Source organism: Caloenas nicobarica, chromosome 7, assembly GCF_036013445.1.
Source record: "Caloenas nicobarica isolate bCalNic1 chromosome 7, bCalNic1.hap1, whole genome shotgun sequence".
Lineage (NCBI taxonomy): Eukaryota > Metazoa > Chordata > Aves > Columbiformes > Columbidae > Caloenas > Caloenas nicobarica.
This window is the reverse complement of record NC_088251.1, coordinates 23,095,697-23,111,137: the sequence shown is the minus strand read 5'-3', so window position 1 is coordinate 23,111,137 and position 15,441 is coordinate 23,095,697. Positions and strand designations below refer to the sequence as shown.

The 15,441-nt window shown below is 42.0% G+C and overlaps 1 protein-coding gene and 1 long non-coding RNA gene across 4 annotated transcripts in view; one reads left to right on the top strand and one right to left on the bottom strand.

Moving 5' to 3' along the window:
* VCL (vinculin) overlaps positions 1 to 7,381 on the bottom strand; it is a 58,778-nt gene extending 51,397 nt beyond the window's left edge. For all 3 annotated transcript variants that reach the window (XM_065639236.1, XM_065639239.1, XM_065639237.1), the window contains exon 1: positions 6,960 to 7,381. In XM_065639236.1, the coding sequence (XP_065495308.1) occupies positions 6,960 to 7,127 (168 nt within the window). In that variant the 5' untranslated portion in view covers positions 7,128 to 7,381. The remainder of the gene's footprint in view (positions 1 to 6,959) is intronic.
* Positions 7,382 to 7,939: 558 nt separating this feature from the next.
* LOC135990689 (uncharacterized) overlaps positions 7,940 to 15,441 on the top strand; it is a 117,092-nt gene continuing 109,590 nt past the window's right edge. Inside the window, exons 1-2 of the long non-coding RNA XR_010606447.1 lie at positions 7,940 to 8,232; positions 9,826 to 9,874. This is a non-coding gene — a long non-coding RNA (uncharacterized LOC135990689). The remainder of the gene's footprint in view (positions 8,233 to 9,825; positions 9,875 to 15,441) is intronic.

The following is a 15,441-nucleotide window of genomic DNA, read 5'->3' as shown; positions in this document are numbered from 1 at the left end:
ATATAGCAACTATTTTATGAGAATTAAAAAAAAAAAAAACACACAACAAAAAACCACACACACACACAAAAACACTCACACACAAAAAAGAAGAGAACAGTCATTAACTGTTTGCCATCACACAGTGACTTAGCTAAGGTGACACTTGTGTCTTATCCAGTACAGGCCAGAGTGCTTCTCATCAATTCAGGGGTTACAGAAACAACCACCATCTCTCATACTGCTGTTTGGGCACTTCGGTGACTATACCTGTTAAAGAAATTAATTTCTACAGCTCTTTTCTTGTGCACTCTTCAGCATTTAGGAAGGGACAGTCTTGTCTCTGTAGTTCATGCAAACACTCAGCTACTAAAAAGCAGTTCAAGTTTAATACCATCATACTTTACTGTTACCACAAACCTAAGATGAACACATACTCTGGGTACTGCCATCAGTGTGTCCATTAAATAGAAAAGACAAAATGCAATCTTGTCCATCACCTACTTTAAAAAGATGTGTTGCTGGATAAACACCACAGGAATATTAAGTACTCCTGAATACTCTTATGAACTGCAAATGCATTTACTTTTACACTCATTACAGAACAAGGCTTTTGGTCTTTGTCTACTGCTAGCCTTAACTGAGATCACCTTGAAATAAACTGTACCTTTTCAGAACAGTTAAAGAATTTAGACAACTCTGAAATTGCCAGACAAAGTTTACTGTATCCTAACCAAGTGATTGAAAATGGTCACAGCTCTAGTTTTGTAGAGACCACAACAGCTGCAGCATACCCAGACATTTTAAGCTGCATACACAAAGATATCCAAGCATAAACCTTGTGAAACTAGCCAAAGCAGTATTTTTACTCAGTTCTGTTATTCGTCATTTCATTTATGCACCATATTTACCTGAGGACAAAGGTCAAGCATGATAGTTGCTCAAGTCAAACCTTCTTAGGCCATCATAGCAAATCAGTTTAATATGAAAGTTGCTTACCTTCACTGCAATGAGAAATGCTGTATTTTTCCTATCACATACTGTAAACTTTAAACACCATTTTTCATTACTAGACAGATACGGATCAAGGACTCAAAGAGAAGAGGCACTCTGCTGTTAAAAACAAGGAAGAACTGGTTTGGAATCCAAAGGTCAGGTGCAACCTTAGCTGCTTTCCCTGAAAGGAAGAAACAAGACAGATCAGACCCTGGACTTCAGGACAACAAACTTTGCCCTCTTCAGGGACCTGCTTGGAGAAATCCCATGGTATACAGTCTTAGAAAGAAGAGAGGTTCTAGAGAGCTTGTTGATTTTCAAGGATCACCTCACTGAGGATGGTTCACCCTGATGAGCGGGAAGTCAAGCAAAGGTGGCAGGAGGCCTGCATGAATGAACAGAATGCTCCTGACAAAGCTGACATGAAAAGTAGGCACACAATAGGTAGATGCACGGACAGGTGACTCAGAGGCAATACAGAGATGCTACCTGAGCATGCAGGGATGAGGTCCATCCCTAAGCCTATCTAGAGCAGAATCTGGTAAAGGACATGAAGGACAATAAAAAGTGCTTGTGCCAGTACAAAAGCAGCAAAACAGAGACTAACCTGGCCCACTAAAGAGACTAAACTTGGGCCCACTGCTGAATAGGAGGTGACAACACAGAAGATGCTGAGGTCCTCAATACCTTCCTTACCGCAGTCTTTGCTGAGAAGATCTGCCTTTGGCAATCCCTGGTCTCCAAGATACACTGAAATTCTGGCACAAGGAAAACTTATCCTCAAAGAAGATCAGGTTACATCCACAATTCTGTGGGTGTAACTACTGATGGAAAATAAAATGCAGTTTTATTACAAAAGTTCTCTTCACAAGGATTCTAAGCCAATAGCAGCAAGACACAAAAATTTTCTACAGGAACAGCTTGTTTCTGTTCTCTGCTCCACTGGAGAATCCTGACATTGATCACCAGTTTCTACCCTACCCATGAAATAAGGGTACTGGGACACTGTTCTGACACACGTTCTTTCACTGAGAAAAAGAGTTCAAGACCATCATTATCATTTAAGAGCCAATATCATCTGACAGTTTCAGTAATCATGGAACACCTTGGGAAGTTTTTTGTTGTTTTGGTTTGGTTTTTTTTCCTTCTTACTGCTTTCATTAGCCAGTATTGTTATCCATTGATCATTATTCATAATTAAATAATTATTCTGAAGCATCAGAACATTATTTACTTCAGAATAAGAGATTGGTTCAGTACATTTTCACAGAAAACTTCGGTTCTAGTGTCAGGACAGGGGCAAGTACAAGTCATACCTCAGGAGACTTGAATAGGCAAAGTACACAAAAGGTAGGTTTGCTCTCTCTACTGATTCTCTATCCAGTCTTTTATATTCTTACAAAAGCACTAGGGCCTGAAATTACTACAGGGACAAACTAGACCTACTTCCAAATGTTATGCGCACAGAGTTCCCCCACTTCCACTGCAGTTTTGAACTGTTAGGCTCATGTTTTAAGGAGATATTTAATGGTGAAATACTTGTAACTGAAAAGATGATCCAGCCTTTATTTTATGATTTCATTTCTCCATGCAACAAGTCATTGTCTATCCACAAGGTATCTTCTGAAATGCAGCTAGCTACAATAACCACTCATCTGTGGTGCATTTCCATGCATAAACACAAGTTGTTACTTTAGACTGCAATTACAAGACATTATTTAGGGTTAATTCTCTCTTGCCTGATGTCATAAAAATTAAGGAAGAAATTATACAATTAAACATTACAATTAGTGGATGCACTTACACCAGTTATGTAATTATAAAGACAATACTGTACTGTTTGACTTAGATAATAACAATACTCCCTAATAAGAGCTCCTATTGCTATGCTTAAAGATAAATGCCACATAGGTTATTTTACAGGAATTAAGAACCATGGCTGCAGAGGCAAGTTCTGTACCAAGAATTCCTTCTCAGAATTTGACTGAGCAAGTGGCAGAATAGAATTTGTGTCACTCGAGGAGGAAGGAAAAAAAACCCCAAAAAAACCCCAAAACAAACAAAAAAACCCACAAAACAAAACAAAAAACCACAAACCACACCATACATTACATTGCAATGTTTTTCAAAGTCTAGTTTGCTAGTCTGATTTGCTTTTCAGAGTGAGAAACAGCAAAAGATTGATATTACTTCATCTTCATATTTGAGGTGAAAAATACAAAGCCAGTAAGACTAGTAAAACAATGCAGTCACAAACGAGAGCTTAGGAATACCACATACAAGCTGTACAACAGAGAAGCAGGGATAAAACACTAGTCTCAGCTATATGTGAAGCCACTACCAAAATTAAGCAGTACTTAAGGCAAGGATGGACTAGGACTGGCCTATTCTTCTTTGGAAACAAAATTGGCAAAAAGTGTCATTTGGCTTTTATTTTGGAACAAGAAACATACCCTAGCATTTGCAACAACCAGTTAATTATTTCAAGCATCCTTTCCAGTAACAAGGATTAACACCACATGTTTGCTAACACATTTTTAAAACCACTGCTTGGTTCTCCCCCTCCCAGTCCTCTCAAAGACTTGCTTCATCAACCCAAATTTCAACTATATTGGGAAGGGGAAGACACCTGTAAATTACCCAGCTTATGTTCTGAAGCTATACATTTCTACACTGCAACCTCCAAATTATTCCCTGCCTGTTGCGCCTGCCTATTTTTTCACCCTCAACCAATTCTGTTTTCTTATAGTGTCACGAGAAATACCAAACCAAACCCCAACTCTCCCAGAAGAGGCACAAAGTCACTCCAAATATCAGCCAATAAAAACAAAGATCTTTAAAAATGACTGATTTAGTACATGATTAATCTTGTGATATTAATCTGAAGCCTCTCCCTCAAATTCTTGGCTCCAGTCAAAGGTTATTTTTGTGCAAAAAGCTTCTGACACATCTACATGCAAAATTTCTGCATGTGCAACATGGACCTTACATCACAGTTCAGAAATGTCAAACTAATTCAAATAATTTGAGTATTGTTCTGCAAAAGCTATCCCCCCCAAATACTCAAGACACAGTAGAATCCAACTGTCACATATTGGGAACTAATACAGAAGTGCAGAATACCAAGTCTTTGGTGTTTACCATGGGAAGGAGACTAACTGGTAAATATTTAGTTATTTCATTAACTTCAACAGTGACTTGGACTGTCTCTTACCTAGGATTACTTTACAATTAGGTTTTGTACAAGGGAACACCTCTACAGTAGGTGGTGTTCAGTGTGCAAACCTTGCATTAAAAATGCACAAAACTTAAGGGGCCTTCAGGCAAGCCTTAAAATACAGCACATCCATTTCTCATAGAAAATACAGAAACGTATGCTAAATGGCAAACTGAAGGAAAACTGTAATCAAGTTACCTAGGAGGAAGACTCAAGTTTAATTCATCTAATAGTCTTAATCTAAGACTGTCATACCTATCAACCTCTGTTCCATCTTGGATGTAGTGTATTGTGCTAGCTCCATCTCAGGAATGTCAACAGAATAAACTTAAGTTATTGCATATAGTTCCTTCCTCACAGCCATTCTCTCATTTCCTAGCCCATTTCCTCACACAGCACATCTCCTAGGCCTTGCACAAGAATGGGTCTCAGCACTTCAAATGCTGCTACCAGTAGTTACTTACAGATGAAATAGTTACATGAACTAAATATTGCACCCTCCAGCTGTGGAGTTCTTACTGTAACCTGGGGAACTGGAAAGTAATGCTGCTGTATATGACAAGTTACCACCAAAAAAACTTCTCTACTGGTCAGTACTTACCATTTTGTACAGTTTGTGACGCTAATGCTAATGAAGAACCCTGAGCAGACAGCAAGCTATACAAAGAGCTAGTGACTACATTACTGTCTTGGTTATACTGACAATTCCATCTTTGTCACCTGTGAAGCCACCAGAAGGCTCATAATTAGATAACCTGTCTGCACAAATATTCCTGCTCCTGTGAAACTGCAGCTTCACTAATCACTTTTACACTTCAGAGTGATGGACCAGCAACATAGCTCCAGATAGGAAACAGAACTTTAATTCAGTATTTTTCCTAATGTAGTCAAAACTGTATTCTACCAGATCAGAACATCTTCCTTGTAAGTACCACCTCAGATTACACCCCTTCTATTTGCTCTTTGTGAATTAACTCAAAAATAATTCAGTCTTTCATCTAGCTAGCAGGCAAGAAAAGAAAACCAGCACCTTCCAAAACGGTCCAAAATGCAAGAAGAGCTGGCATTGGCAAACTGCAGAAATAAACTAATTCTGTTTCTGCATTTCTCTGGTAAATGCTACTTTATCAGATTAGGTTTCTTTTGAGAGGAAGGGAGGGGTGGGTGGGAAATAGTCACACAGTTGAGTGATACAGGCTAAGCTCACAGAGGCAAAGTGTTATTCTAAAGTCTTCCTTTCAAGGAAAAGTATTTCATACACTCAGGCTTCACACCCTTACAGCCAATATACCTATTACATCAGTTCATTGCTGCAGACCAATTGTTCTTCATAAAAACAAGAGTTTCAGCTAAAATCAGCAAGAAGCACAAGTATTCCAGGCAGTACATACTGCAAAATTCATAGAGTCATGGGGACAAAGAGTTATAGTTACACTGTAGTAAACTGCAAAACCTCAAAGTGGCAAGTTATTCTAACAGTAGCAAGTACTACAGGCTGAAATCTGATGAACACATCACATACATTAGTCATCTTGACATGTTCTTATACCCACAAGCCTCATGATTTCAGAGCATTAACACATCAGTTAACAGTAACACAATGTTTTACGTGTATGTAGCTATTTCATTTTAAGGTAAAGTTTGCAGGCAAGGGATATTACTTGCTACAAAGGAATTAAGAATTTCCTAGGATTCCAAGTGAGCAAGTAACATCTGATGTTGAAAAATGAACTCAGAGCATCTGTAAATGAACTTAACAGAAGTAGAAGGTTAAGTATTGCCAGGTAATTCTTAAAGAAATAGAGGAGGAGTATGCAACATTGCAGCACTTTCTACATCAAACATATCTGCCTTGCAACAGCTTGCTATTCTTTTGATACAGTCGGTTATAAAAGTACTAACAGAACTACATCATTTCAAATGTATCAGTCATTCGCACTTCTCACACTGAAACATCCATATTGCAAATACCCAGATTTTGAAGAGACATGCTATGTATAGCTGCTTTCAAGAAGTCGAGGGATTCAAGCCGATTTTCAGTCACCTTTACCTTCCCACAAGCAAACAGTAACTCACACTCGAAGCTATCTTAACAGACAGAACCAACTACAATGCCAAACTCTGCCAAGAAACCACAGCTCTGTCCTTCCTCAACTCCTGTGCTGATAACCAACTGACAGCCTTCGCCAGTACAAAAACCACTATCAAATGCCTGGGAGGTTTAGGGTTTTTTTTTTTAGGATAGGATCACACTAAGTAAGTGTTTTGCTTTTTATAGTGCACACCCTTAAAATAGGAGTTTCCAAGACAGCAAAAAACCACACAGCATATCAGAGACATCTGTGAGACGTTTCAGGGTGCACTCCAGCAATAATTACAGCACTTCTCTGCACTTTGGCGTGATGCTGCTCCTCAGGTGGGTAGAGGGAGACTTCTCCAGCCGTTACGATGGTGAACAACGCGCTGTTCAGCTAACTCATCCCCCCGCAGCAGGGCTCGCCGAGCTCCTTCGCCAGCCGGGGCGGGAAGTGCCGAAGGCGGCTCGCAGAGAGGCGCCGCAGAGGTCCAGAAAGCCTCTGGGCTTCACCCGTTCCCGGCCCCGCGGGCGGCACCGGGGGTCCGGCCGTTACGGGGCGCCCAACGGCCGGCGGGGCTGAGGGGGCCCGCGCACCGGCGCGCGACAGCCCGGAGCCCGAAGTTGGCCGGGGCGGCCGAAGTTGTGGCCGCGAGGCGCAGCGGGGGAGGCGGCCCGGCCGCCGCTACTCACCCGCACCAGGTTGCTGACAGCGGCCTGCACGGCCGACACGGGGGCGGTGAGGTCCGGAATAGCCTTGCCGTCCACCTCCCCCTCCTCGTGCATGATGACCAGGTGGGAGATCTGCTGGGCCACCGGCTCCAAGATGCTCTCGATGGTTCGCGTGTGGAAGACGGGCATGGCGGCGGCAGGGCGGGAGGCCGGGGCCCGAAGTCCGCACAAACTCTTAGCAAACTCTGTCTCTGCGGGCTGGCGCCCCACAGAGAAAGTCGCGGCCTCCGCGCACGGAGATAAATGAGGACGGAGAGGAACACAACCAACCACTGAGATCTCCCCTCAGCGGATTGCAGCAGCCCAGAGAAGCAGCTCCCGGTTCAGGCTGGCGGAGGCGGGACTCGAACTCGCCACCGTCCTTCTTCCCCCTGGCAGCACCCACCCCGCACTGGCACGGCTCCTCAGCCAGGCGTCGGCTTTTCAACTGCCACAACCTACCCTTCCCACGACTTCCCGCCCCCTGGGCCGCCCTCGCCCAATGGCCGAGCAGGAACCGCCGCTCCCAGTGGTGCAATGCCGCGTCCGTCAACATTCCAGCACCTCCCTCCCTCCCCCTCCGACCCCCCCGCGTCAGCCACCATCCCAACCAAGCTTGGATGCGCGGGCGCCGGTTTCCCAGCGTTGGGATGACGTCAGACATTCTGGTGTCCATATAAGGAGACGACTACAGCCGGGGCGGTGGGGATGAGGAGGTTGATGGGATCCCTGCGTTCCGCCCACGCCAGAAGTTTGGCCCGTCGGGCTGAGGCGAGGTTGCTTGGCTGGGGGGAGGCGGCGCCCCTCGCCCGCTGTCCCCGGCCGCCGTTCCGGGAGTTTTCCCGCGGGGAGCGCTCCTCGCGCCGCGAGTGCGACCCGTCCCTCCGCGCGCTCTCCCCACAGCTCCCGGCCGCGCGCCTGCAGCCGGCCCGCCCGGGCGCGGCCCCGACCGCTTCCGCCCCGTGAGGAGAAGCGGCGGAGGCCGCCCGAGGCGGGAAGGGTGTCCCCGCTGCCCTGTGCCTCGCCCGCCGCCTCTTTGAGGTTGAGGGGACGCGGCGGGGACAGCGGCCGCCGCCCCGGCAGCGCTCGGTCGGGAGAGCCGTTAATCGGCCCCCGGCCGGGGGTCAGTACCAGGCGGCGGCCCTGCGGGGCGGGAGCGCCAAGCGGGGCGTGAAGCGCCGCTTACGGTTTTTACCGTTATAGCCCCCGGTGATAACAGCGGCACAGTCGCGGGAGCTCATTTAAATACATTTAGGTGAGCGACGTGGTCTTGGGGGAAGAAATAGAGTCTTAAAATAACAAACTAAGGGTGTGAGCTCATACAGAGGGTACGTTGCCTGCTCTCTGTGTGGTCTGTGCAGTGTCTCTTATGACACTGGGAGTACTCATGGTGATAAAATAAAATATGTAAGAGGTTACAGGGTTGCGCTCTGTACTTCTTCCTTTCCTTGATAACGTGAGCACAGAATTAGAGTTGGAAAATTATTACTGGCTTTTAGGTGTTTTTGTTCTGATGCTATTTTAAGCTCTAAATCAATGTTCCTGTCAGACTAGCTTTCACTCCTAAATGTCTCAGAGCAAACGTTATGCTTTCTGTGCAGTGTTTGAACACAGACGGTCCTACCAGCAAACACAGGGGCATATAGGAAGAGCAATTAAATCGATAAGGCTTCTGACGTGCATAAGGATCTGTTTTCATAACTTTTAGTACTAGAATTGTCATTGGTGGAGCTACAGGGATCGTTACAAGTTGTAGGCCTAAAGAACTAAGAAAAACAGGTTTCTTGCAGGGTTAGAAATCTCAGCAACACCTTTAGCTCTGATTTTTTTTTTTAATTGTTCTCTTTTATTTTAGTATGCTTCAATTTGCATTTACATGTGTGTATTGCAATGGTAGAATCTGCAATGGTAGAAGTCAGACAACAAATTTACATGTTGCATAATCCAGTTTTGTTTGGAAAGAGGCATACCTGTAGGCTGGATAACAGATAACCAATTCATGTTATTGGCATTCAAAACATACTTAAAATATCAGCCTCTCAGCAGCAATGAGTGTATTAAGTCACTTGAACTGTGCACTGTATTTTATGTTGGTAGCTATTGGCTATATAGCATTGTACTTAGAGTTTCTAGTATATACATTCCCAGCAGTGCCTCTTTAGCATACTACGGATCAGTAATAATGAGCACACATAAAAATCCTTCTCGATAGTAATGTGCAGCAGCTGGGAATTACAAAAAGTAATTAGTCCATGCTATGAACTAATGATCTGCAAAATTCTGTTTTGTGTAAGTGTGCAAACTTAATAAACCATGTATTTAGTAATTTGTGGGACTTGCACATAAGCTAAGTTCTCTGATTAGAAGTAATTGCTTTAAGTCTGGGATCTTGATACCAAGTTCTGGCTAAAATATTCATGTACATGCATATGTTTTAAAAAAAAGTTATCTGATCGTTATAAAAGGCTATCTTGGCTCTAACAGATATAGTTACTACAGGCAAAATAAAATAAGAACAGATGGACATTTTTGGTAGCTTTCTGAAACTTTACTCATCTACAGGGCCAAAATATGTGTGTTTTTATTTGAGGGTGTGTTGATATTAAGAGTTTGTTCCACTTTTGGGGTTATATTGGTATATTTTTTGCCCACACAAAAATGAATTTTTGTTTTCTGTACTACATGACTACTGCAGGCCCATCACTGAAATTCTCTGCCTGCTATTGCTGTGGCTACCTAATTTTTGAGGCCTCATCTGGCAAAATTCTATGCAAGTAACAGCAATACACGTAGCACTGTTGTTTGTTTTTAAGTACCACCTTTACAGTGTTTTCTCTTTCCTTTGCAGTATTCAGATCTGTCGCACTGATGTCATATGAATAACAGCTTTCCAGCAGGTACTTTTTTAAAAAAAATCTTTTTTAAAAAAAAAAAAAAAATTTAAAAAAAAATTCTTTTGCCCTTTGCACTATTCAGTCTGTAACTGTACATTAATTGTGCTGCTACTGTAAGATTGCTGCTCTAGTTTATACAGTTTCATTAACTCTCCAGGTCCTAACAGATGGTTAGAAAGTAATGATAGATTTGATCACAATATTTTCCATATATTGAGCCCAAGGTAGAAATGTATGAATTCTTTTGTCCTCTTCCAGTATGGTATTACACATGGAAGGGCGGATTCCCCCACTGAGAATTAAAGAGATACTGAACCTCCTTTCCTTTCCACACACTCAAAATCTTAGTATTGTTAAGAAGCAGCATCTGTTATTAGCACTACAGTGATGACTAGCATCTCAAGTAAGTTGAAGGGGTTAGAATGAAAGGATTTCCTTTTAAGACACTCTTTCCATGTCTTTTACTATTTCATAAGAACTCAGGTGAGTCCAGTTAAACTCAGTTCTGCAAAGAACTTAATGTCAGCAGACTCTTCTGCTTACAGAACTCCCCACTGACTTTAGGGCTTTAATGTCTCTCAGTCCCCGATGATCAAATAACAAGTTATCCTTTTCTGACACATAATGAAGTCTTTTAATGAAGCAAATCCTCTTTTCCACTGAAGTAAGCGAGATGTATGAATACAGAAGGAGTAGGCTTTAGGAGAAAAAGGGAGAACACTGTGTGCTTACAAGCAATGTAGCTGCAGTGCAGCCTCTTCCACAGTATCTTTCAGAGAGGTCTGTGTCTGGTGGTCAGGGTACATGGCACTGCAGCTGCAAGTGGTGAGAGCAGTGGAACAGAACTATTTTCAAAGAGCTTCACCAACTTGCAGTTGTCTGTAATTACAAGGTGTTTAGCTAGTACTAATACTTCGTTGAAGTGCACATGTCTGGTTCCTAATAGCTCTAAGCACTGACCTTCATTTTAGAGTACTTCTTTTCAGTATTGGGTACCACAGCAGAGAAAGATTAGGCTTTATAGGCACTTGGCTGTGATTAATCACTTTTCCCTGGAATTACCTCATGTTGTTCCTTGATTGTACCAACTTCTAACTTTTCTGAGTAACACCTGATTAGCTGCCTGAGAAAGTTTGCAGAAATGCCATATTAATATATTGCATAAACTGGGTTGGATTACTGTCTTGACCCTATGTAGGTTTAAGCATATGTCAAAATTTAAGGATTTGAGTCTCTTTTTATCAGCTTCTGGAAGACTGGGGGCTACTGTTGATCAGTGAACATAGGCTGTAAGGTCAATGTATTCTGCACTTCCCTATTATCGAGCCATTAACTTTGGGTAGTCTAAGGAGTAAGCACTGGATGATTAAAGGAATCTGTTATAAAACAAAAAGAGGACACTCTTTCCTTTTTGTGTTATGTCTGCCTTAAATGCTAATTTTAAGTTTGTCATAAGTTTCTTGTAGAATGATATTACTATATTGATAGCTCTAGTGTGTAGGTGACTGGTGCAGAAAGAATACATTTCACACTTAAGAGACAACAGCCTAGGAGAATGAAAGAGCAGGTTACTAAGGAGATATGACAGTGTAACTTCACTATAATAGTCTGTCCGTGTGCCTTGCCATTGTAATGATGACTTCTGCCATGAGACTAGGTTAGGTTCTGTTTAGTTTTGGGTCTTGGCTGGCTGTGTTCTAGAAACTATAACGAGACCAACACTTCAGGATTTTTCTACACTGACTCGTCATCAGTCACCATCTGAGCTAGATGGGAGCAGCCTGTTAGGACTGGAAAAATTGAATCACAATTGTCATCCACATCCTGAATACGAACTTCTTTTCATCACACTACACTCCTGGGTTCCTAGCTGTCCTTCTGTGGGTGCAGTGATAAAACATAGTGGGGCTTAGATCTGCAGAGAGTGCTGCTGCCAATTCACTGTCTGCTTCAAGGAGTTTCTTGCTAGAAGTTCTACATAGCTTTGTAGCACCTACTGGGAAGCCAAGAGTGCAAATGGATTAATTTTTTTTTCATCTTCTTACTGTGCCAACTGCTCTGAACCCAATTAGCTGCACTGCATTCTTAAGTGTTTATTGTGGAATATCACAACAATTGTAGCAAGACAATTCAAGGAACATTTTTAACAACCTAAAACATGTAGAAACTAAAAATGAGCTTATTAAACGTGTGTGTGTATATATATTAATGCTTATTCTAGAAATTGCTAACTAGGAATGAGGTTTAAAAAACAGATTTTCCTACTTTTCTTCTGAAAGATTCCACATGAGAATACATTTTCATGTGTATGTAAAGCATGTATGATAGTGTAGATGTCGTTAAAATTAGACAGGTTACTCACAGTAAATGCAAACAAAAAGTCTTTCTAGTTTTCTGACAACATTACTGTGAACCTACAATAGAGTTTGGTTTTTCAAAAAGCAACAAGTAGTTTTCAGGAGCTTGACTCTGTGATTGTATAGATGAGTACCACCAAAAGAAAAAAGAATTGATAAAACTATTCTTATATATCCCACCAAGTATCCCATTTGTTACAGCAGTGTTCTTTTAAATAACATTTTTAGGCAATAAGAGATGTGTACTTGTGTTCTGAGTATATGTATGCTGGCTGAGAGTTTGTCAATATAAATGACTGGTAAACTATCTAAGTGCTTTATTCATAGTAGGTGGCCATTTTAACAGTCTAAATATTTATTTTACCACTGATGATTCTGGTTAATATTTATGGTCATGTCTACACATGGACACACGGAAATTGAGGCAAAGGAACTGAGGATGTTGAAGGAGTTTAAGTTAAGACTGTGAAAATTCATGTGGATGCTGGCATTCAGCTTTAAATGGCCTTTGCTGCACCACGATTCTTTTGTAGGAACATGCTTTTGGGGAGCGTTAAGACTGTTGTGATCAAGCAGTTTACAGAGCTACTGCATCTACCGGCTGAGATATGGTAACTGACTTCCTGTATGCTCTTTGTGCATTTCCTTAAAATGGGAAAGGTTAGTTTAAATCACTCTTGTTGATCAGTTTAAGCTTCCCTGGTTTGGCACTGAAATGGACAGATACCTCTGTTGAGATGCCTACAGTAAGTTCTGAAATTTTTTATCTGCCTTGCAAGAACACATCTTGATTTTCAGTCAGTTCTTAAGGTTTTTTTGTGTGTAATTATGTTCAATTCCATTTCAAGGACCCCTGTATCGAAATCAGCCTCTAAGATCCACTATGCAATACTTGCATTGTTTGTGTACATGTTTATCAGTGCCTGTTTCATCTCTGCAGGCTTTCCACCCCCCACACTCCATAATACTGGGTGCTTGTATGTATCAACTCCTTTCCTCATAGTTCCTCATGCTGGATTTGCCTTACTAAAGCAATAAAGCATGTGTGTGTTGGTAAGTGTAAGATTAGTCTGAAAATTTAAGTGTTTTGCTGGTTCGGAGTCTCATAAATTATTTATATCCCCACTGCAGAATGAACAGGCTGAGGGGTTTCTGCAATTTTGTGTACATTCCAGTTCACCACAAAACCAAAGCCTCTGGACTGGCCAAGACTTCTGAAATAGCTTCTGGCTAAAATTAAATAATACTATATTTAGTAATAATGAATTATTTGAATATGTGCATGTGTGTAATTGGTTTTTTACTGGCTAATAATGAAGATCTTAACTCTTTCATAGATTCTTTAGGGCTTAAATAATTACCTTATTTAGCATGCATACTAAAGGTTTCTAGCTTTGTATTAGTAGGTATGGGAGTTTAGTGCCATCAGCAAGCACTAAATGACCAAATTAGGCAATACTTTAATAAAATTGCTAGATAGCACCATATTTTTTTATATATATATAAATTCTTTCCATATACATTGAAGATAAAAATCCACAGATTAAATCATAGTGACATATTTTTGGGTTTCTTATCTGTGCCATATTCATTAACTCGATTAAAACTCTTCTAGTGTCCCAGACCTCAGAGGAGCTTCAAGTAATTACAATAGAGAAAGAAAATTAACCTCATAGAAAAATACTTCCTTTTTCCTGCCCTGAGATCCTGAACCTACAGTTATTTTCACATAATTGGACCTTGTACTTGCAGAAAATTCAGTAAGACTCATTGTAAGATTTTTCTGTGAATATATACATTTTGTTCTCTGTTCCTCATAAAAATGCAGTGGTGTCACGGAAGGGACAGTGTGTATTCAACGCTGTGCCACTCATAGATTTAAAGATCATGAGAACTATAGTGAGAGTTTTATCCTGCTGCAAAGGGAAGAATTACATTGTTCCACTTCTGGGCTTGAAAAAACTGTCCTCATGACATATTATGTTTGTAAGGTTCGTTTTACGTTTTTTTAAAGTGTACTGAAAACATGATAATCTTAGTCTCCTCTATAGCTAGATTCATAGCTATTAAGAATTAAATTGTGAATCTTTTACACATAGAGAAGATCCTTTTTTTTTTTTTTTTGCTTTACTTTCCTGAAGGGATCGAGTGTTAGCGGGATGGATGTTTGCCTCATTACACAGGTGAGATTACCCATGTGAGTGTTCAGAGATAGGGATGAGAGGTTCATAAACCTGGTCATAAAGGAGTGTACTATCAGCAAGTTTGCTGATGACACCAAGCTGGGAGGAGTGGCTGACACGCCAAAGGGCTGTGCTGCCATCCAGCGAGACCTGGACAGGCTAGAGAGTTGGGCGGGGAAAAATTTAATGAAATATAACAAGGGGAAATGTAGAGTCTTACATCTGGGCAGGAACAACCCCAGGTTCCAGTACAGGTTGGGGAATGACCTATTAGAGAGCAGTGTAGGGGAAAGAGACCTGGGGGTCCTGGTGGACAGCAGGATGACCATGAGCCAGCACTGTGCCCTTGTGGCCAAGAAGGCCAATGGCATCCTGGGGTGTATTAGAAGGGGGGTGGTTAGTAGGTCCAGAGAGGTTCTCCTTCCCCTCTACTCTGCCCTGGTGAGACCTCATCTGGAATATTGTGTCCAGTTCTGGGCCCCTCAGTTCAAGAAGGACAGGGAACTGCTGGAGAGAGTCCAGCGCAGGGCCACAAAGATGATTAAGGGAGTGGAGCATCTCCCTTATGAGGAAAGGCTGAGGGAGCTGGGTCTCTTTAGCTTGGAGAAGAGGAGACTGAGGGGTGACCTCATTAATGTTTATAAATATATAAAGGGTGGGTGTCACGAGGATGGAGCTAGGCTCTTCTCGGTGACAACCAACAGTAAGACAAGGGGTAATGGGTCCAAGCTGGAACACAAGAGGTTCCACTTAAATGTGAGAAGAAACTTCTTCTCAGTGAGGGTGACGGAACACTGGAACAGGCTGCCCAGGGGGGTTGTGGATTCTCCTTCTCTGGAGACATTCAAAACCCGCCTGGACGCCTTCCTGTGTAACCTCACCTAAGTTTTCCTGCTCTGGCAGGGGGATTGGACTAGATGATCTTTTGAGGTCCCTTCCAATCCCTAACATTCTGTGATTCTGTGATTCTGTGAAGGAGCCTGGCCGTAAACTATTAGTTCTATTGAAATATTTTAACGTCATGATTCCA